This window comes from Tyto alba, unplaced genomic scaffold (genome assembly GCF_018691265.1).
Source record: "Tyto alba isolate M040663 unplaced genomic scaffold, T.alba_DEE_v4.0 Super-Scaffold_33, whole genome shotgun sequence".
NCBI lineage: Eukaryota > Metazoa > Chordata > Aves > Strigiformes > Tytonidae > Tyto > Tyto alba.
Genome location: NW_024881308.1, coordinates 6,910,411 through 6,931,287, shown reverse-complemented (window position 1 = coordinate 6,931,287; position 20,877 = coordinate 6,910,411). Strand labels below are relative to the sequence as shown.

The window sequence follows — 20,877 nt, the reverse complement described above, 5'->3', positions numbered from 1 at the left end:
AGTCCTGCCTGTGCCCAGGAGCCGGGATCAGCAAAGCACCTCGAGATTCAATAATAAACAGTCAACAAGAATCACTGCTGCTCCACCAAAAAAAAACAGCTTAGCAGCGTTAGTGGGTGAGATGATTAAAGATTAACCCCCTGCCTCCTGCCTCCACCCCTCTGGGGAGTATAGGCCTTGAGGCTCAGCAAATCCTTTCAGAGAAATATTTGAAATAAAAGACAACAGATAGGGGACGCAGCGAAGGCAGAGGGAGACAGAAGGGCCAATAGCCTCGGACAAGGGAATCGGTACAATCTGGCCCGTGTTTGCCGATGATAATGCGCCTTTCCAAAGCCCTAATAGACATGGAGATGGCAGATTATAGCGCAGCGCTAGACCCAGCGTATACCACTCTGGAGTTTGAGAACATGCAGGTGCTGGCTATGGGCAATGGTAAGTCCCCTCCGTCTTCTCCCCTCCGCTGTGGTGGGATGAGCTGGGGGCTGCATGAGGAGAAGTCCCTGTGGCAGCCTCCGAAATGCTCCTGGGGAGGGCTGGGGCACGGCAGGGGTGTCAGCCGGGGGGGGCTCCCAGCAGCTCATTGCGGGGTTTCTGCTTCCCCTGGGGAGAAATAGAGATGGTGGTACAGTGCTGTGCTCTGCGCAGGCAGGATGGTGCCCTGCAGCCCAGACACCCCGGGGACGGGCACACACCAGGAGCTGGGTGCAATGAGAGGTCCCCACTGGACATTTAACCAAGGGTCCAGGGCTGGGGCTGAGCACAGGGGGTTCTCACCACCCCCAGACCCCAACCAAGAGAAAAGACCAGCCAAAAGTTTCCAAGTGAAACGCTGCTGACAGCTCCCCTGACAGACGATCAAGCCTGTGGCTCCAGAGTAGAGCCAGTTCCAACCCAGCAGCAGTTGGTGCTAGATTTTCCCAGAGCAGAAAGCCATTTAGCGCCTAACAAGGGTGGAAATCCCTATGAAAAGCAATTCAAGCTCTGCCCCCGCAGCTGCCCCAAGGCCATGGCCCTTCCCCATGCAGCACTGGGGTGCGGGGTGGCATCCCCTTCCCTGGGCGTGCTGCAGGGCTGGGAGGGTCAGCCCTGGGGAAGAGGGACGAGGGGACCTGGTGAGGATAGGCAAGCATTCTTGTCCCCTCAGGAGGGTAGGATTACACTTAACCCACCAGGATTCACAACCCTGACCCACCCTTTTGGGGACCAAGGAGTCCTGGTGATTAAATGCTCAGAGATAACAAGAGATTCTTCTGCAAGTCCCCCCTAAAGTCTCTCTAAATACGAGGTTAATGACTAAATGAAGTACATTGCAGAAAGCGACCCCCCCCAGCCCCTTCCTCCTGCGTCACTGAGGCTGCTGGGGCACCCCAGTCCCAGAAGGGCTGTGCTGGCACCGCGGGCTCTCCCCTCAGCCTGGGCAGGTCCCTCCCAGGTTACGGCTCTGCTCTGTCATGGACATGACACCGTGGTGCCAAAGTGGCTCTGCTGTGCAATAACCCCCCACCACCCTGGGTCTCGGCCCCTTCTCCGCTCCCAGGGGCTGGTCCTACCTACCCAGGGGTTTTGGGGTGAGAACAGCCCCTTCGGCGCTGCCAATGCCCATCTGGACCCTCCCAGACAAGCCCAGGTCTTGCTCCCTCTCCGTGCCCCTCTCTCACCCAGCACCAGGAAGCTCCTGCATGGAGGGCTGTAACTCAGCCCCCCCTCCCAGACCAAGGGCTCCACAGGGCAGAGGTACACAGTAATTTTATATGACGATATCAGGTGCAATATGAAATACGCCCTAGGGGTGTATGAGTCAGCTGGGTCAGGCGGCACCAACACCTCTCCTCCTCCCCTGCCCAGCTCCAGACCAGGGGCAGGTCTCACCTCCGGGGCTGCTTTGGCACTCCAGCAACTGCCCGCTCCTCCGCCTGCAAAACCTCTGCCTCCTTTTCTGGCCAGGAGCTCAGCCCCTGCCCAGCACAGCTCCGCAGCTCCAGCCCAGAGGTGGCTGCTCAGCAGTGACTGAGTTTGCCAGCATCGCAGACCAAATGCATCCCGTGTTCAGACAGGCTCAGGGACCTCTTGAGGAGCTCCTGTCCTGATACAAGTCTCAGCTGCAATGTCTCAAACTTAAAGTCAGATTTTTTCTTTCCTCCATTTACCTCAACGCCAAGCCAATCCCATTAAACCCACTTCACTGCAGCAGCCAGAAGACCAAATTTCTGGCACTATGAAATAAACTTAATTGGAAAATTATCCATTAGGCAATAATTTCATTGTTGGTTGGCTATTAGACTAAGATGTTGTAATTTCTTTGATAATGGTGCCAGTTTTTCCTGTTTTACATTCATCTGAATACAGCATGATATACTGCTGAAAAGGGATTTATCTGGGCTGTCACAGATACACAAGTAATGTGATTATAGGCAGATCAGCTCTTCCTCTCTCGTGTTAAGTCCTATGTTTAGCTGAAACTGGAAATCTAACTTTACTTCTGGAATGAACTTCATCCAGCCGAGCCCTCAGGAATCATTAGGAGGAAAGATGTTTTTGGAGGCAAGCTGCTCGTCGAGACAAGAGACAGCCAGAACGGGCTTGGGAGTTGCTCAGGGCTTTGGGAGTGGAGAGAGGAGCTTTGCACAGGCAGAGCTGCAGGCACGGAAATGCAGCTGTGTGACAGGGTGTGCCAGGCAGGGACAGAGAGGCAGCAGAATGACTCAGAAAGAAACATAGGAGGGACACAAGGAATTGGAAAGACAGAAAGCAGGCAGGGAAATGGAAGGTGCTGCCAGAGTCAGGGAAAGGGCTGGCTCGAGATCCCCCATGCTAGTGCACTGTGGGATCCACACCAGTTACTCCTGCGGAGGGATCGCACAGGCAGGCTGTGAGCCTGCTGCAATACCCCTACCTCTGCAAAATAAAAGCTAAAATTGTAGTCTCCCCCAGCACCCGTGCTCCAGCTACCAAAGGGAGCCCTGCTGGGATCAGCCATTTTATAGCACCCAGCCCCCTTTGTGCTCCCCCAGGCAGCTGTGGCCCTCCCGGGGTGAGAGTTAACTGTGTCCATGCCAAACCCACAGACTAGTGACCAATACCCTCAAGTATTAAAATCCCAGCAGGTTTCTGTGGCTTTGTAGGTCCTGGTATCATTTGCAACTGGGATTTCCACTGAGGCAGGGGAATGTGCCTGTGCTGATACAGGAAAATGTACATGGGAGGAGACAGTTAGATCAACTGAATTAAGGGCTGATCCCTTCAGCCTTGAGTTGGCTTGCTGGATGGGTTTTAGTGTAGGGCTGGTATGGTTTTGAGCCTTTCAGATGTCCTTTCCTACAGAGGCTGCTGCAATTCCCCATCTTCCTAAACAAGCCGTGCAAGTGCCAGCCCCCCTTGGTCTGTAAGGGCTGTGAGACACATCAACCTCAGCTGTGGTGCTACCAGACTCTGGAAGATACCCAGCAAACAGCCCCCTCCATGCTATAGCATCACCCTTTCTCTCTGGGTTAGCTTGATCAGTCCTTCCTTGCATGGGTAGTGTTTGCCCAGGTGAGTTTTCCAGCTGAAGTCATTTGAGTTTGTTATGCACTTAAAATCTTTTTCTTCTGAAGAAGTGCCACGAAGGCTGGAGCCCCATGTCTGGCAGAGAGGCATGCCAGCAAAGGGACCTGGTCACCTCATTTTGTTTTTCTAATAGCATCTGCTCAGGGCTGTCTTGAGCTCTTTCAGTGCTATAATACAAACACCTCTCTAATAAATCAGCTGCTCACCCTGAGCTGTAATACCTCAGCTTTAACTGGGCACCAGCTTTTTCTCTGGCCACGCTCCTGCAGCCCAAAGTGTCCACTAATCCCCAAGGAATTTTGGCTCTGCTCTGTGACTCCTGCAAATGGGTTTCCGCTTTGTCTGAAGGCGTCACTGGAGTCAGGCCTTTGGGAAGAGCTGCCTCATCCTGGCACATGGGGAGCTTTTGCACACTCAAAATGCAATAACTTCAGACATTCAGAGCACCCACCACCCCTTACACACCTCTCTGACTGATCCCTGCTGCACAGCCTGGCTGCAGCTGCCTGGTTCCTCCAAAAACCAAGCCTCTCACTGGAAACTGAGTTAGGAAATGTTGGCTGTCTGTCTCATTGCCTTCTCCTTCTTGTGTCCTTCCCCAAGCAGACACATCTCCATCAGAAGCAGCCAACCTCAACACTTCCAACAGCATCGGGGTGAGCGCGCTGTGTGCCATCTGTGGGGACCGTGCCACGGGGAAGCATTACGGGGCTTCCAGCTGCGATGGCTGCAAAGGTTTTTTCAGGAGGAGTGTCCGGAAGAACCACATGTACTCTTGCAGGTAAGGACAGAGGGGAGAGTCACACGGCTGAGATAAAATGGTCCCTGTGAGCTGAACAAAGCCCTCAAAGCGCCACAGTGTAGTCCTTCATCCTCTTCATCCTCCCTGCGTCCTCCACCACCTTCCCTGACCCCATGCCCCAGCTGGGAAGGGTCAGAGACCGCTCTCACTCGGGGATTGCCCTCTAGTGATTACCAGGGAAAGATCCTGGGAGGTCTTGCCCCATTCTTTAGGGGCCAAGCACGTGTTCTTGCAAATGGATATGGCCAACCGTGGATGTGGCCAGCAAACAAGATGATGCCAGGTGGAAAGCCCTATTACAGGGGCCGAGCACCTTTCCTACTCAGTGCTCTGAGTGTAACGCAAACCCCACTTATTCCCTGGGGACAATTCAGTGGCCTCCCATCTCTTCTCCATCATGAGATGGAAGTGCGTCTGCCAACTACCTAAAATGCTGTCACTGCCTGTTACATGATAAAAGAACATCCAAGAAGCAACAAGCCAGGCAGCGCAGCATTCATGTCTCTGAGGACAAGGCACGCATGTTGCTCCTGCAACTCATGCACTGCACCTTGTGTCGTTAGTGGGAGCCCATGGCTCTCCCGTGCCATCAGCAGCTGTGACTGGCCTGCTGCCTGCTCTGAGCACCCACACATAGAGAGTCGCTGAGGAAACTGAGGAATCCTCAGCTCAGGGTGTCTAAATCACTTGGACTTTTTGACTGAGTTACTCTTGATGGCCTGCCAGCCACTTGGAGAGTGCGAAGAGCAATGCAACTCTAAAATCTGAGTGATAGAAAAAAGCCCCAGGTTTATAATTGCATGTGAAGCATATTAACATCTGCACCCCAGGGTTACTTAAGCTGGCTGCCTAGGGAGCCCCCTCCCTACAGCTTCAGTGGAAAAGTCAAGGTGCCCAGTTCTTCGGAGACTAGGGCTATTATATAAGTTCTACTTAAATGCTTGAAAACTGCTTTTAGGCATCCATTTTGGCGAATATTAGCTCGGAGCTTTAAAAAGCACAGTAGAAACAAGCCTTTTCAAAAGCTACAGAGCTTGGCATGGCTGGGAGCCCTTTCCCAGCTCTGTATGCTTTTGTCTTTATTTTGTAAACTGGATCAATCCGCAGTAAACTAGAGAGAATTTGCAAGTGAAATTCATGTTGCAGATGGCCACCAGGCTTGTGCTGCATGCAAGAGCCACACATATGGGAGATCAGTGTTTGCCCCGCCATGTGCAATGGATTTGGTGATACAAGTGTGGAGGGCAGGAGCTGGTTGCTTCCCAAGTCCTCTCTGAAGTGCAGATGGCTGCAGAGCTGTTTGCACACCAGTGATGCTATCCAGAGGTCAGAACCAACCTGCCTGGATCCCAGATACAGCCCTGGAGAGATGCAAGGACTTAAACTCACTTCTTAACCTTACTAGCTCAAGAACAACCTTCTACTCTTTTTTATAATTCAGAATAAATGCATTCTTCCTCCCTTCTAACCAGGATATAACTTACAGCAGAGGCTACCAAGTTGGCTCTGACCCTCATGGCTCACATTTTTAACTTCACTGGGGCTTTTTATCCACCCTGAGCATCCTATGCCTAGTGGTTAGTGAGTAAGACCAGCAGCCTGAACTCCTGCACGCAACTGTCAGCTCTAGCCTGTCCTTATTGAACCTCCAGAGGTAGAGCACAGGGCTGAGATGTTCAATGCAAAGAAAAAACCTCAGGTTAAAGCAAGTGCAGAAATGGCACAGACTGGGGCTCCTTTCTCAGTGTGAGCCTCTAGGAACCTGCTTTACGTGTATCTCGGAGCTTGGGGCTCTGTCTTGTCCTGCCCTCAGGCTCAGTCTCGCTGCTTCTCATACCTCTCTTTCTTCCCAGGTTTAACAGGCAGTGTGTGGTAGACAAAGACAAAAGAAACCAGTGCCGATACTGCAGACTTAAGAAGTGCTTCCGAGCAGGAATGAAGAAGGAAGGTGGGTGACAGCAAGGCTTCCCCATGCTCCTCCCAGCAGCGGTCAGGCTGGCTGCATATGTTTGAGGAAGCCCTCAAAGCCCACAGCCAGTCCCTGCCGTGTACACACTCGCCCAGCCATCTTAACCCTGTCTTCCCTTCACAGTGCTCTTGTGTGCCCAGAGCCAGACTCCCATCTCAGGGGGCTTTAGGGAGAATTTTGGCCTCCAGTCATGAGCCCTGCATGTGCCCAACCTGCCCACTCCCACCCATGCAAAGCCCTTTAAACCAGCCATTGTCCCATCAGCTGTAGGCAAGGCATGGGGGCCCTGCATGCTCCCAAATTAAATTTCAGGACCCCTTCTCAGGGCCACTCCCAAAATGCCAGCAAAGACAAGCCCACAAAAGTGCTGCAGGGCCATGCTTGTGTCTCAGAACTGCCCGTGCTTGTACATATAAATCACACCCAGGCCTCTTCAGCTCACGCTCACACTGACACACACATCACCTGTATTCCCACATATCTGGGGTATTTAAGCAGTTTGAGAATGCTTCTCAACATCAGTGAGAAGCAGAAACTTCAAAGGCCTGGAAATTTGGAAACACTTTGGGAAAACTTCTCCAAGTGTTGTTGCCCCAGAGTCATCATGAAATCCACAGTTGGACGGGTGAGTCCAGCAAAGATCCAAATGTCATTTTGCCCCTTTTTTTTCCCTAATGTGCATAGAGGTTCTTGCTGACCCTCTGCAGAGAGCTTAGTTTTAGCTGATGCATCAGCCACAGCAGAAAGGACCCAGAGTAAGATGGAGAATTTTGGCTATTTAACTCCATACAAAATCAGTAAAGATATCAGTCAATCCTCCTGCATGGCCCCAGCTCACCCCACCAACTTCCCTGCCTCTCTGTCTCTGAAGCCCTTCCAGGTCCCCATGACTCAGACATGACGGGACAGGACTCACCCCTTGTTTAGCCCTGCTTGGTTCTCAGGGGTATTCATAGTGGCAAGGAAACCTGGGGCTGCTGTGGTCCTGCTGGTGACCTTGCCAGTGGCCCTGCTGGTGGCCCCACTGGGGACCCTGTTGGTGGAGGGACAAACTGCCAGGAGCAGTCCAGAGGATCTACCTGGTACCTCACAGAGCTCACCCCACTGATGCCTGCAAAAGGACAGTCGGGAAGCATTTGGCCTTGTTGTTCCATGTAGAGAAATTAAACCCTGTGCTCCCCCCAGTTCACACCCCCTTGAGGGGAAACTTAGGAGAAAAGCGTTCCCTGAAGACAACAGGGAAGTACCAGAGATTCCTGGGCAGCTTGCCCAGGAACACCGGCCTGCAGGAACACCTCTGAGCGGGAACATTTCTTCCCTGTTAAAGAGGATGAGGTATTGCAAGGAACTTGGCTTGACTTTTCCTGAAGAACATAGGAATCCTCTTCTCCCTGCAGCGCCCGCTCATCCCGTGCCCAGAACTTCGCTGCTGTCTGTTAATATTCAATAGAAGTTACATTAGGTGCATGACCAGCTAATACTGAGCAAACATTTGGAAAACATCATGGCGTGACTGAACTCGGGGGCCTGCCACTGATAACAAGCAGCATAACCTTGAGAGCTCCTATTTACAGCCGCTGACTGCAGGGCTTTTCTTCTGGCCCAGCCTCATTATTGCTTTTTATCAGGTAGATTTATACATTGAGAACGTATCAATCCAGAGAGCCACCAGCCTAAGGCAGGGACTGTTCTGTTTCCTCTGCCATCAATCAATACCTTATTTGAGCAGATGGCTTTGACTGGCGTGGCCGTGGTGAGTTACAGCCAGCCCACAGCCTTGTGACAGACAGAGGCAAATCCTCCCCCCTCAGCACTACTGCTTCTGTGGGTGCTGCTGCCTCTAAACTTAAAGCCCACATCTTCAAGACTAGACCACATAGGGAGGCACATCGGGGTCAAGCCTGTCCTGGGACTGTCTTTACGATAAGGTATGAAAGAGCTCTGTTGATCTGGATAGATGAGTAGGAGCTGTTCTGCACTTCCTTCCTTACTGTAGATTAGATTGAAGTTTTCCAAGTGCATCTACCCAGTGCAAGAACTTCCCAGCCGGAGCTCACTGAAGTCGTGTGGACAGACAAAACAGCCATGCAGATACTTGACTCCTCCACTTCACACATAAGCTTTGGACTGCATGCGTGAGCATGGCCACTGTTTCAGACCCCGTAGCTTGAAATCAAAAAACTCAGGGCCTGATCCTTTGAAAGGAAACTTTCCCATTGAACTCTACAGGCTTTGAGCCGGGTGTCTGGGTGCTGAAATGACCCTGTCCCAGGAAAGCCCAATAAAGCGAATGTGAAAACAGAACCACCAGACGTAGTCAGCTCTCCCATCACAAACCAGACACAGTGCCCCTCTGCCCTGCCAGGCAGGCAGGTTGGGAAACTGAAGCTAAGGAAGGGGAAGGCCAAAAGTCTGTGCTAGTTCTCGGTGTGCATTGCCATGAACGACCTGCAGCTCAGCCAAAACACTCTCTTGCAGCTGTACAAAATGAACGGGACCGAATCAGCACCCGGAGATCAAGTTACGAAGACAGCAGCTTGCCCTCCATCAATGTCTTACTGCAGGCAGAAGTCCTGGCACAACAGGTATCTTGTCTTTCTTCTTTGGCAAATACAAAAGCATCAGGCACTATTTGGCCAGTAGATCCAGTTGAGTATTTAATAACTGAGTCTTCAAATTACTACGTCTTTTCTAAGTAACTTTGCCGACTCAACACTGTTTTTTCAAAGGCACGTGTTAGCTGGAACCATCCCTTTAACGTTCTTTGGTCCGGAACTCGTAATAATACTCAATAATCTGTTCTGCTTTGATGGGACAAGTGAAGGCTGAAGAGCCTGCTGGAAGAAAACAGGGTAGAATCACTGAAATCCAAGGAGCTGCAGCCACTTAAGCCAGCCAAGGGGCTGGCTTCACACGAGCAGCCTCCCTTCCCCATCTGAAGTTAGGAACTTCGGATTCTGGCTTCCTGCAGAGTTTCACAAAGAATCAGTTTCATGCTTGTTTTATGCAGATACTCTTTCCAGTGTTTGCTTGAATTTTCCTATTGCCACAAGCATGCTGCCAAGACTTATTTCCTAGAGCGTTCACCTGAAAAGATGACTCTGATTTAAGAATCTGGATATTGTAAATGCGTACATCAGCTCAGCACTCTCCAGGAGGACACAGGACAGGATGGGAGTGCACAGGCTGCAGGGAGGGTTTGTCTGCGAGAACAAGGGATAAGGATGGGGCTGTGCTGGAGGCAGGAGCTGCCATCCTGCATGGGAGCTGGGGTGAGCAGTGCTTCTTGTCCTGGTGAAAATCAAGAGGGGTTTGAGTTGGCAGTCCATGTTCTTCCTTGCTTCAAGGGTCATATTACCCTGAAGGCTGCCCCGGGAGATGCTCCAGGACAGGACGTGCTGTGCTCTGGGCTCCACACTAGCGCTCCAGCTGTAAGGTCCACTTCCCCGAGGAGGGCCAAGGGCCAATCTTGTACACAAGCAGCATATCCGATCTCATCCCATGACTAACCTTGTCCTACACAGCCCTAATATATTTATATACCCTATAAAAATAATACTGGCACTGCTCCCAAAGATGCGAGATAATGGGGTCTCGAGTCACCTGATCTACAAGGGAAGGACATTTCCGGGACTGAGTCCTGTAGTGGCATCACATGGAAGTCTTGAGCAGGGTCTGCTGATAAAAACTACAACCATCGACAAATGCAGGGGAGCTCCTGCTCTCCCACAGAGCACAGAGAGATTCATTAAACAAGGCGGGCTCCAGCATGGTAATTGGTAACTTTTATGTGCCTAGCTAATTAGAACAAGATACTGCTGAGGAGCTGCTTTCTCCAAGATCTTGGGTCACTCACTCAGAGGTCTTTATTTATTTGCTAAGCTTTCCGGGCTCTCTGATTAGGGTAATACATGGTGAGATTTTTACAATCTTATTTATTCAATAATAGCTTGAGAGCTGGAAAGCTTCCAGGCAATGCAACCTGAAAAAAAAAAAATGCAGGTAGCATTCGAATTCCATTTCCTTGGTGAGGCTGGCAGGACCCAAGCTGAAAACGCTGGCAGGAACAGGACAGGAAGAGCTGATGTTGTACAAGAGCACAGAGGGCAGGCGGAGGGCAGCGATGGGGTTGAGTTAATTGCTTACAGAAGCATGAGGATAAAGTAGTGACTAAGGGCAAATTTTTAGATGAGCTGAGTGAGCAGCTATGCATGAGAATCGGGTAGGAGGCTGGGTGGCCGGTTTGGGGGAGATGTTCTTTCCAGCTCTGTGTGATGGCACTTGCAGAACTGTCAGGTTTGTCCTTTGCAAATGAAATGGCCCAATTTGCCTCTGCAATCACAAAAAATTTGCTATGCAAAAAATGTGACCTGTGTTGTGGGCATGTTCGCACATGTGCAGTTTTGCCAAAAGGACCTAAAAGCTGAAGGGAAGTGGGAGGTTGTTGTCTTTAAAGTCTGTCTTTAGCATATCAAAGTGGGTGATGTCAAATATTAATGACCTGGTGCTCACAGAAAGCAATGTCAGACTGGGAAGGTACCTTCAGCAGAGACTTCTTGTGCTCATGCTGACTCAGACAGGAGAAGTAGAGCCTGCGTGTCTCCTGTCAAAAGCAGACAAGACAGGTCTGGCCGAGCCCTGGCTCTGGAGCAGGGTGGAAGGGGGAGCAGTGCTCTCCCCTTTGGTGGGACCAAGTAGCTTGTGCAGCAGCAGTGGGTGGACATGTCCTTGCTACTGGTGAGGCTGACTGCTACACAAGGCCCTCTGTTCCCTCCTGGATCTTGACTGAGCACATTTGTTCAGTGGGAGGAAGAGCTTGGCTTTAGAAACATTTCTTCTGTGCTTTCCAGTCTATTCAAAGCATGACAGTTTACCAAGATGATCCACAGCCTCAGCTCTGAAGCATTTCACGTTCACAGATCCCCAGGTTGATCTCAATTTAAATGAGTTGTGCTGGGCCACAGATTCTGGGGGATGGATGTGCAACATTATTTTTTGTAATCATTGATGATGGATTCTGCATCAGCATAACCCATGGGCTGTGGATATTCCTGTCTATGTTTTTTCCTCTGTGGCACTGAAAGCTGAATGATCTCTTTTCTCCTTCCAGATATCATCCCCAGTTCCTGTGATCAACGGAGACATCCGAGGGAAGAAGATTGCCAACATCTCCGACGTGTGCGAGTCCATGAAGCAGCAGCTGCTGGTGCTGGTTGAGTGGGCCAAGTACATCCCTGCCTTCTGTGAGCTGCCCCTGGATGACCAGGCAAGTCCCTCCATCCACCCCACCTCGCTCTGCCCTGACGAAGGCAGCGGGGAGCCAAAGCAGAGCCAGGCAGCTGAGACCTTCAAAGAAAATGTGCATTGTCCACTCTGTTATCCTGACTGCTGCAGCTGATTGGGAATGGCATCCATACAATGCCAGCACGGGCCATTTGCATGTGCAGCTAATCAGTCAGTGAGCACAGTCATGATAACACTGAGCTCAAACTAGGTGCATAATCAGTTGCGCATTTTGCATGGGTCAATCAGTCAATTATTTATTAATTATAGTTTGTACAGCGCTTTGAAAACCTGAAGTGCTACACAAATGCTTAGGGTAATCAGACTTAATAGGACAGATTTCTAGCCTAATGTTTGCGCAAGACTTAAAACCAATCTGCCTGTCTATCTTTCTTTCTACTTCTTGCCCAGGGATATGTTTGTATCCATTCTCCTGGTGTGGAATTATTGAAACTAAATACTAGTTTGCTCCCAAGGCAATAAGAGAATCTCTTTTCAGAGTTAAAAATCAGAAATTTATTTGCATTTAACACAAATTACTAAAATGACATTTTCTGATTCTGTAACCCAGATAAGCACAGTGGGTTTGAAATCCTCCATAAAACTATACTGAAGGATCTCAGGCAGCCTCAAAGAGATACAAGGAGATGTCTCCTGTATAAGTCTAAATTTCAGAGATCTGCAGCAGATGTTGCAGGACATGATGTGTGCCCAGCCTTGAGCAGCACGTGTGCATGGTGGGGAGGCTCCAGAGGGAAGGGATAGCACTTCTGTCAGGGGGTAGCGCTTCTGGCAGTGGCCAGCACAGGTCCTGTCACAGGTAGAAAGGTTTCCAATCTGCCCAGTGTTCAGCCACGAAACCAGCATGGGTCCTCTTTAGCTAGGATCAGTCTCCTGCCCTGTTATCTAGAGGTAATTTTTACATCATGAAGAAAACGGATATCTAGAAACTGAGAGCATCCAGCTGATCAAAACCCCCTAAAATCTAAACCAGAGATCCTCAGTAATCACCCAGCAGCACAGAGACACAGGGAATTCAGCACTGTTAGCACAGAAGCATATTTCCTTCTTTTCTAGTGTGTGCAAGTGCTAAATTGTTTAAAATGTTAAGAAATCTGTTCAACTCATAAGACAAATACGACTCAAAAATTATGAAAACCAAAATGGTCTCTGATGTCAAAAGACACAGCAAACAGGCTGAAGCTCAGCGGAGGCCTGGGCAGCTCTGCAGAACCCATTGCATTCTCGTGTCATTTGGAACAGAGGCAGTAAACCTGTTTAATAACTCTGCAAACTACAGCAATTTCCACATGAGCTCATTTTACAACTGTGGGGCTGCAAAATTTCTCAAAGAAGAACACAAAGCCTAAAGATGACATTGTCTGAACCCTGTCTTCCCCCAGGGGAGAGGCTGCTCTCAACATGCTCCACAGGCTCATCCAACTGAAACAGGTCTTCTGCTATGAACAGCCATCCCCCATCGTGAGCAGTTCCCAACCTGTCCCAAAGGGCTTGAGAGGAAAGACTGTGCTGCATTAAAACTAATCGACTAATGCCATCCGTGCTTTCGAAGGATGGTGTGAGAATGGAGGCAGCAGATAGTCAGGAGAGTGCAGGAGGAAGGACAGAAATGTCAGGGAGCAGGAACGAACAAAACTACTTGCAAGGCAGCTGCCCAAGGGGCATGAGAGCCAGTCAAGACATGTCCAGTGATAACATTTAATGTTGAGAAACACTGTTATGTTGCCATTAAAATGTTGCCTGAGAATGAATCATCTCTGCCAACATTTTTATAGGAAAGATCATACCCAACCCCTCATTATTCCTCAGCCCCAAAAATGTCAAAGTACGGGGTTTGGTGGGGCAAAACCATTTCATTTTGAAGTTAAAAGTTCTACTTTGTTATGTTACAACTTCTGTATTTATCCTAGTTCACAATGGAATGATGTATCTCAGGTTGATCACTTCAAGAACAAATATCAAATGAGATGGTTTTGCCTTGTTGAAGTAATTTACTTTGACCTTGCTCAAACAAGCAAATTTTATAGAAACAAAAACAGTGGTTCCAAACTGAGTTTTCTTGAATTTGCATTAGACAGGAGATTTCTATGTGAGAGCTTTGCTCCCCCTTGGGACTTGCAGTTTTTCCGTCCTCAAAGTTTCATCAGATAGGAAAGCTTAGTGTTTTTGCAGCTCTGGTAATTACAAGCAGCTTGGCTAACACATCCGCCCGTGTTTGGATAGTGATAGAGAGACGCTAGATTTTGGCATATAGATAAAGATTCCCCAGCATCATGTGTGCGTAGTCTTTTTGCAAGGACCTCCACTCTGTTTATTTTGCATAACTCTTTTTCATCCTCTGCAAAAAAAAATTCCTCTCTCAGACATCAGCATCTTTTCTAATTAGAGCTCTCTTTTACGGGTGACACATTCTTCTGGCATTTCTGGTAGAGTAAGACTTCTCTTAGCTTTGTCAGATGCTGAGGGATAACACACTGCAAAGAGGGACCATTCCCACCAGGACACACTTTTCAGAATCTCTCCATTAATGTTTAATGATTGTTTTCTCCAGCAGAGGCTCCTGGCTGGACATTAAGAAGCCTGTGTGTCAGGCTGTCCAATCGTTAACTCCTGTTTCTGCCTAAATCTCTGAAATTTTTAACTGAAGGAGGGCAAAAGATTCAGGACATTCTCAGGAGCCACTGAAGGGTGTAAAATGAAACACTTCAATCATTAACGTCAAGGCAGAAAAACATCCCTTTGGCTTCCCTGGCCCAAATGCCCATTGCTGAGGAGGGAACAAATGGCCTGAGGGTGACCCCACAGCCGTGTGGACGTGGGTCCCCATGAGCGCGATTTCAGCAAGAGGTGGGCATGGCCCAGAGGGACAGCAACCGTCGGCAGCAGTGGATCGTACTTCTCCCCACTTCCCAGGCTGGAGCACGGTCCCTAGTTCTGCACTTGGAAGGAATTGCCTTGTCTACAAATGGCCCATTGTGAACATGTCCCACTGCTGGCCTGGGACAGTCTAGTACAGTCCTGTTCATGGCATGTGCCATGAATAAGGGATGTTTCAGGTGCTGTCTATTATCTACTGGTTCTGCGGGATTTATAGCTGTTTATGCACAGGAGTAAACCATTTTTTGACCTCTTTCTCTGACTGGAGAGGGGCTCTCACTCCCCACCCTTAAGTGCAGTACAGGAATTCTGGGCTTGTCTCTTGCTTAGGTGAAATCACAGCCTCGTCTGTGTCTCTGCATCACCCAAATAACTTTTCCCTGCCCTTGCAGGTAGCACTGCTGCGAGCACATGCAGGGGAACATCTGTTACTGGGAGCTGCCAAGAGGTCCATGGTGTTCAAGGATGTCTTGCTGCTAGGTAAAGAGTGCACTCCTGCTCCTGGCCCATCTGCTTCTGCGAAGCTTCCCTTCCAGGATGAAGGAGAGGGTGGTTCAGCGTTTGCAGGAATCCCTTTTGCAGGGTGGTGGCTTGAGCTCTTCTATATTTTAGTGAGCCTAGCCCCTTTGGGTGCAGCTAGGCCTGGCTGACATTCACACCAAGATCACGACATGTGGCAAAGTTGTGGGACTATGAACATTCACATTGTCCCCCCAGGTTTGTGTAAGCCTGCTGTGGTGTGACTGAGAAAAAGGCTCTTGCTCCTTGGTCAGCTTTTTCTCGCTTGAGTGACTCCCGTGTAAGGAGGGGCTGCTCTGGCAACACAGAACAGCATTTCTGGTGGGCTAAGCCAAGGAAAGGGCAGAAGGAGGAAACTTCTTAAGTCCTCCACCCTCAAAACTATCTCAGCATTGGTTACCTGGGTTTTAAACTCCTTGCCAACCCTGACAAGTCTCTGTGATGTTTGTCCAAAGGAAATGACCACATCATCCCACGGAACTGTCCTGAACTGGTGGAGGTGAACCGTGTGGCCATCCGCATCCTGGATGAGCTGGTGCTCCCCTTCCAGGAGCTGCAGATAGATGATAATGAATACGCTTGCTTGAAAGCCATCATCTTCTTTGACCCAGGTATGCTCCAGCTTGGTGAGGGACACCGTTAGAGGGGACTAGTCTGAGTTACACTGACTAATACTGGTCCTGAGTTGTGGAAATGCTGCCTGGTCTCCTCTCTGGGTCAAACTGTTCTCAGAGGGAGGGGAGAAGTCAGCTTAATAAGAGAAAAAACATGCATTACAGCAGACAGTAGAGAATCAGAGGCAGCTCACATCACCTGCACCCAGACCTCATGCTATTACTGAAGGGCAGCTTGTAGGGAAGCAGCCTGGATAGTTTGCTCTATGGGTTGTTTCAGATGCCAAAGGACTGAGCGACCCCTCCAAAATCAAGCGGATGCGGTACCAGGTGCAGGTCAGCCTGGAGGACTACATCAATGACCGGCAGTACGACTCACGGGGCCGCTTTGGGGAGCTGCTGCTGCTGCTGCCTGTGCTGCAGAGCATCACCTGGCAGATGATAGAGCAGATCCAGTTTGTTAAGCTCTTCGGCATGGCTAAGATTGACAACCTGCTGCAGGAGATGCTCCTGGGAGGTGGGTACCTCAGGGTCCTACAAGAGGTCTCTCAGTGTTCCCTGACCCCCTTGAGAACCTCCATAGCCATTGTTTCCTCCCTGAGAAAGGTGGAGACTGCCTGTATGAAGGTCAGCCCTTGACTCACACAAAATCATCTCCCCCTATCACTAGCAGTGGTAACAAAGGGTGTCCCATTTCTACTCACCTAAAGAGATGCACTAGCTGTGCATCTATTTACAGAGAGGTGTCCCCACCCCTCTGCATGTAGACGAGCTTTGCTGTGCAACCCCCAAACTCCTACCAGCTGGCCATTTCGCTAAGCCTCCTCTGTGTCAGAAGGGAGTCAACAAAACAAAAGAGTCTGAAAGCTCAGGTTGAAAGACTGTCCCAGATTTTCTATTTATGAGCATCCAATGGGACAAAAAAAAAAAAAAAAAAGTTGCCACCGTGCTATTCTTTACGTGGAGGTGTGACTTGGGAGGAGAGGAATATAATCCTGTGTAAGAGGAAATGCAGGCAGCAGGCAGAGGTTAGTGAGCCCAAGGCATCCATGGAGGAAAATGGGAAGGGTGTGCTCCAATCACATATGCACAAGCTGGTCATGCACAAAGTCTTGGACATTTTGGTGCAGTGGGCCTGCCCATCTGAACTGTCTCCTGCCACTGTGGCAACTCATGTCATATGCACATTTGTAGGCTCATCAAGTGAAACGCCGCATGCTCACCACCCCCTGCACCCTCATCTGATCCAGGAGAACCTGGGAACAAACGTCATTGTGGCCAACACAATGCCTCATCAGATGCACAACGGGCAGATGTGTGAGTATCACCGGAGAATTGAGGAGCTCCTAGGAGAAACCAAGAGCTTTCCAACATGCCTATGGAGGCAGTTTCTTCCTTGCAAGGAAATTTCCATGCAAGACAGAGTCTCTGATAATGAGCGTGTGAGAAATTCCTATGCAGAAAGGAGGGAAAGACAAACAGGTGGATTAGATTAGATTAGATTAGGCTAGACTAACTGATTCAACAAGATGTTCCCTGGCAGACTGCAACTTTTACATAGCCCTTAAGGGGTGTTTGATCCCAGCCAGTGCCTCCTGAAATCAGTGGAAAGGCTCCCCTTCCCTTGATTGGTTCAGACACACCTCACTTTGCCCTCTGCAAAAACACAGGAGAATCTAGTCCACCACACAGGGCCACCATAGGGGGCCATCACTTGGGAATTTGGGCTGAGATGACCTCAGCTGACCAAAAAAAAGTGGCCAGTACGGGTTAAAATGCCATCAGCTCCCCTCATTCGATGTTTGTTATTGTGGTTCTTCCAGGGCATCTAACCGGGCCTGCGCATCCGGGCTGCCTTGCAGCAAACACACAAGCCATTAGGAGCAATGGTTTTGCTACAGAGCCTCTGCCTTGCTTACACCTGGACCTTGCACAGCTGAGGACAGGTCCCAGTGCTGTCAGGCTCATGAGGCCCTCTTCTAATTTTGTTTCTCTCTCTGTAGCTACTCCAGAAACTCCACAGCCATCTCCACCTGCGGGCTCAGGACCAGAGCAATACAAGCTGCTGCCCGGAGCCATTGCAACCGTGGCGAAACAGCCCACCTCCATCCCGCAACCCACCATCACGAAACAGGAGGTCATCTAGCTATCTGCAGACCAGCTGGCTTCGATTAGAAGACCGTGTGGGAGAAAAACCCTAACTGACTTTGTCACTGTGAAAAAAAAAAAGTCATCCAGAGGTCCTGGGGTGCAAACACACAGACTTGTTTATCGGACTAGTCCACCACCACCAAAAGCTGTCTTCCTACAGCTATGGACAGCATGTGCCACGGGCAGCCCCAAGTCCCAGAACTAAGGCTGAAGCCTTACTGAAACCCTCAGTCCTTGTAAGAAAGGCCAGATTTCTGCCTCCTTCTGTAGGGAGGTTGCAGTGACTGGCTGGGGACAGTGCAGCTGGATGTTCCCCCAGTGCCACCTCTCAGTGTTGGTTCATCACTCATCAGACCCTGTGAACAAGCAATTCTCTGTGCTGTGCGAACGGAGGGCTTCCCTCCCGCAGCCATGCCAGCTCCCCAGACAGTCCCCAGTCCAGCCAAACTTGATGGAGATGGAAGCTCCCCCAGGAGCATTGCAGCAGGTGAAGCACGCAGGTTTTGCTCAGGCAGCATTTCAGAAATGCTCCTTAGCCTTGGCTAGTCCCAGGTCTTTGCATGGTGTCACCCTCCAACACACTAACCCCCCACAGCCAGGTCTATCAAATCTTTTCAGCTGATACTGGGGCAAAGTCTGACCCAGCAGGATTCCTCACTATCTGAATCCTTCTGCCTTTTGAGGGGTTTTGTTATTTCTCTGCCATGACCAGAGAATCCTTCCCTTAGACCACTTACTGCCTCCTCAGTACCTGAACTGGGAAGTTGGGGGACCGTGGGATTCAGGAGATTTCAGCTAATGGGATGGGGACATCCTCATACAGGCTGGCAGTGGGCAGCACTGCACAAAGTATCACTGGCCCCACTACTGCTTCTCAGTAGTCAAAAGACCACCACTGGATGCCTATTTGGAAGGAAGCAGGGGGAAGGACGCATGAAGGGGAGAGACCTGTGAGGGTGAGAAGAGCCCAAGCCTCACAGAGTGGACCAAGGTCTTGGGCTGCCCAAGTGCTGGAAGCATTGTGACCCAGAATCCCAGTTCAGACTCAGCTTTAATACTAAAATGTGCCATATAATCTACTTGTCCAGTCCAGTACCATTCCTTCAGCTTAGAGTGAGTGGCTGGTAACAGATTTATAGGTCTTCATAACATGATAAGAATTCATTATGCCTCCTTCAGACTGCAGAGGGTTTGAAGGCAGCAACCTCGAAAACACAGTGCTTCAAGTCCTGCAGAGAAGAACAACAGCAGTCGAGGAAGGACCCTGTCTTGCCTAAGCTCCCTGAGTCTGCCCCAGCCACGGGTCTGCACTCGCCTGCCCTGCTCCCTCCCTGCCACAGTCCCCGTTTCTCTGTGCCTGCCTGTGCCAAAACCCTGCAGATCTGACCTTTGGTTGACAGCTGAAACCGGGAAAGGAGCCCTCCCGCACCCAGCCCTTGCCTCCCTGGGTGCCGGCAGGGCTGGAGCTCGCAGAGCCCTGCATCACTTCAGGCCTGATTCATTTTTGGCAGCACAAGGCAACAGCAGCTCTAACTAACCATCGACTAGGGGGTATGCTGGCCTCTGGGGAAGATGAAGCTGGTGGACCCACGGCTGCAGAGAGGTCCCTGGTGGGGACAAACCTGAGCCAGCCCAGCCAGAGGAGCTGCAGATCTGTCCCGTGATTTCCCATGCAAAAATGAAACACCTTGCCTTGCGCTGATGGTGTCAGAAGTATTGTATCGTCTCTCAACGCTGGTGGCATTGCACCGACTAATTTATTGCAATGATGAATCCAATCATTTTCTGTAAATTATTTTGTAAATCACATTGATTATTTATAATTGGGAGATTAAATGCAAAAAACCCATAATAACCAGGCTGTCTTTTCCAAGTGCAGCAACATTTTTTTCCTGTACGTAGACATACTCTGTGGGGAATCCTTTCTGGTCCATTTGCACCAAGCATTCCTCGATATTGTACATTAATTTTTGCTGGTTACTGCCTTCCAATGGAAACAGAGGAATATTTCTTCACTAGAGTTTGTATTCATAAAAAAAAAAAAAATAAATGCAAAAAATATTTTCTAACTTTTCCCAGACAGATGGATTTTTTTCTTCTGGGAGGATTTATTTTAAACCAAGGGGCTCACCTCCTTGTTGGTTTGAGCACAAAGCATATGTGTATTGAGGAAAAAGCCCAAAGAAGTGTTTGATGCTGTCACCAGCTGTCACTATTTCCTGGCAAGCCTAATGTTAGCTGGTGTCTGTCCTGAAGCCGTGTGTGCTGGAATCATAAGATTGAATGACAATTCCAATTTTCATTAAAAGAAGAACAAACATGAAGAATAAATATTTGCTTTCATGATTCCAGGGAGCTGAAAGACTTGAAGTAACCACACTCCGAAAGCCAAGCAAAGAAAGCTGAAATATGGTATTAGCATTTCGAATACGTTAATTTTTAAGTTCCTCTTCTATTTCAAAGGTAATTTCTGAGCACTTTGTGGTGCTGATTCTGGTTTGGTTCACACACAGCCAACCTACTGCTGGCATCAGGTTCAGCCAAAGGCAGACAGAGCCTATGGGGCACAATAAGATGATAAAGTGAAAGTCAATTTGTTACTGGCTGTAAAGGTGAAGAAATACACTGACAATTAGAGAAGGCTCTTAATGACCTCCTCTTCTGATCACAGGAGCCTGCTCTCAGCTGTAGCATGCCCAGGAAGATAATGGGAAGAGAGGAGAGAGGTCTAGATTGCTGTAAAGATTAGGTATCTGAGGAGGAACAACATCCAGCATTTTCAGCTCTGATCTGCAGGAGATGCCCCTCATGTTCCCTCATCTCCCGCCCTCAAGGTGAAACAAGGTGGGTAGTCTCATCCCAGGTACAAGGGATGAGAAGCAGCGTGATTTTCCATCCCACTTGCACATCCAGTGGCCTCCCAGTGACAGTCACGCTGGTGAAAACTGTTAGCAGGTATGAGATGCAGGGATGAGATTCAGACTGTGTTTGAGGACCATGTGGAGACAGCACTTAGAGCCTGCCTCCACTCTGGGGCCAAGGACCCAGGAGAATAGGACAGACCTCAAGTAATATGCCCTCAGTGCCTGTGC

At 49.6% G+C, this 20,877-nt stretch overlaps 1 protein-coding gene across 2 annotated transcripts; it reads left to right on the top strand.

The window, feature by feature from the left end:
• The first annotated feature begins 314 nt into the window (after nt 1–314).
• On the top strand, nt 315–19,844 carry HNF4A (hepatocyte nuclear factor 4 alpha). 2 transcript variants are annotated; one of them, XM_033003673.2, is made up of 10 exons: nt 315–435; nt 4,153–4,330; nt 6,205–6,299; nt 8,799–8,905; nt 11,431–11,586; nt 14,894–14,981; nt 15,476–15,631; nt 15,915–16,151; nt 16,829–16,951; nt 17,638–19,844. In XM_033003673.2, the coding sequence occupies exons 1-10, from the start codon at nt 315–317 to the stop codon at nt 17,778–17,780; spliced, it is 1,404 nt and encodes a 467-aa protein (XP_032859564.1). In that variant the 3' UTR covers nt 17,781–19,844. The 2 variants fall into 2 exon arrangements, with proteins under 2 accessions (XP_032859564.1, XP_042656951.1); XM_042801017.1 differs by having other exon boundaries at nt 321–435; nt 4,156–4,330.
• The last annotated feature ends 1,033 nt before the right edge of the window (nt 19,845–20,877 follow it).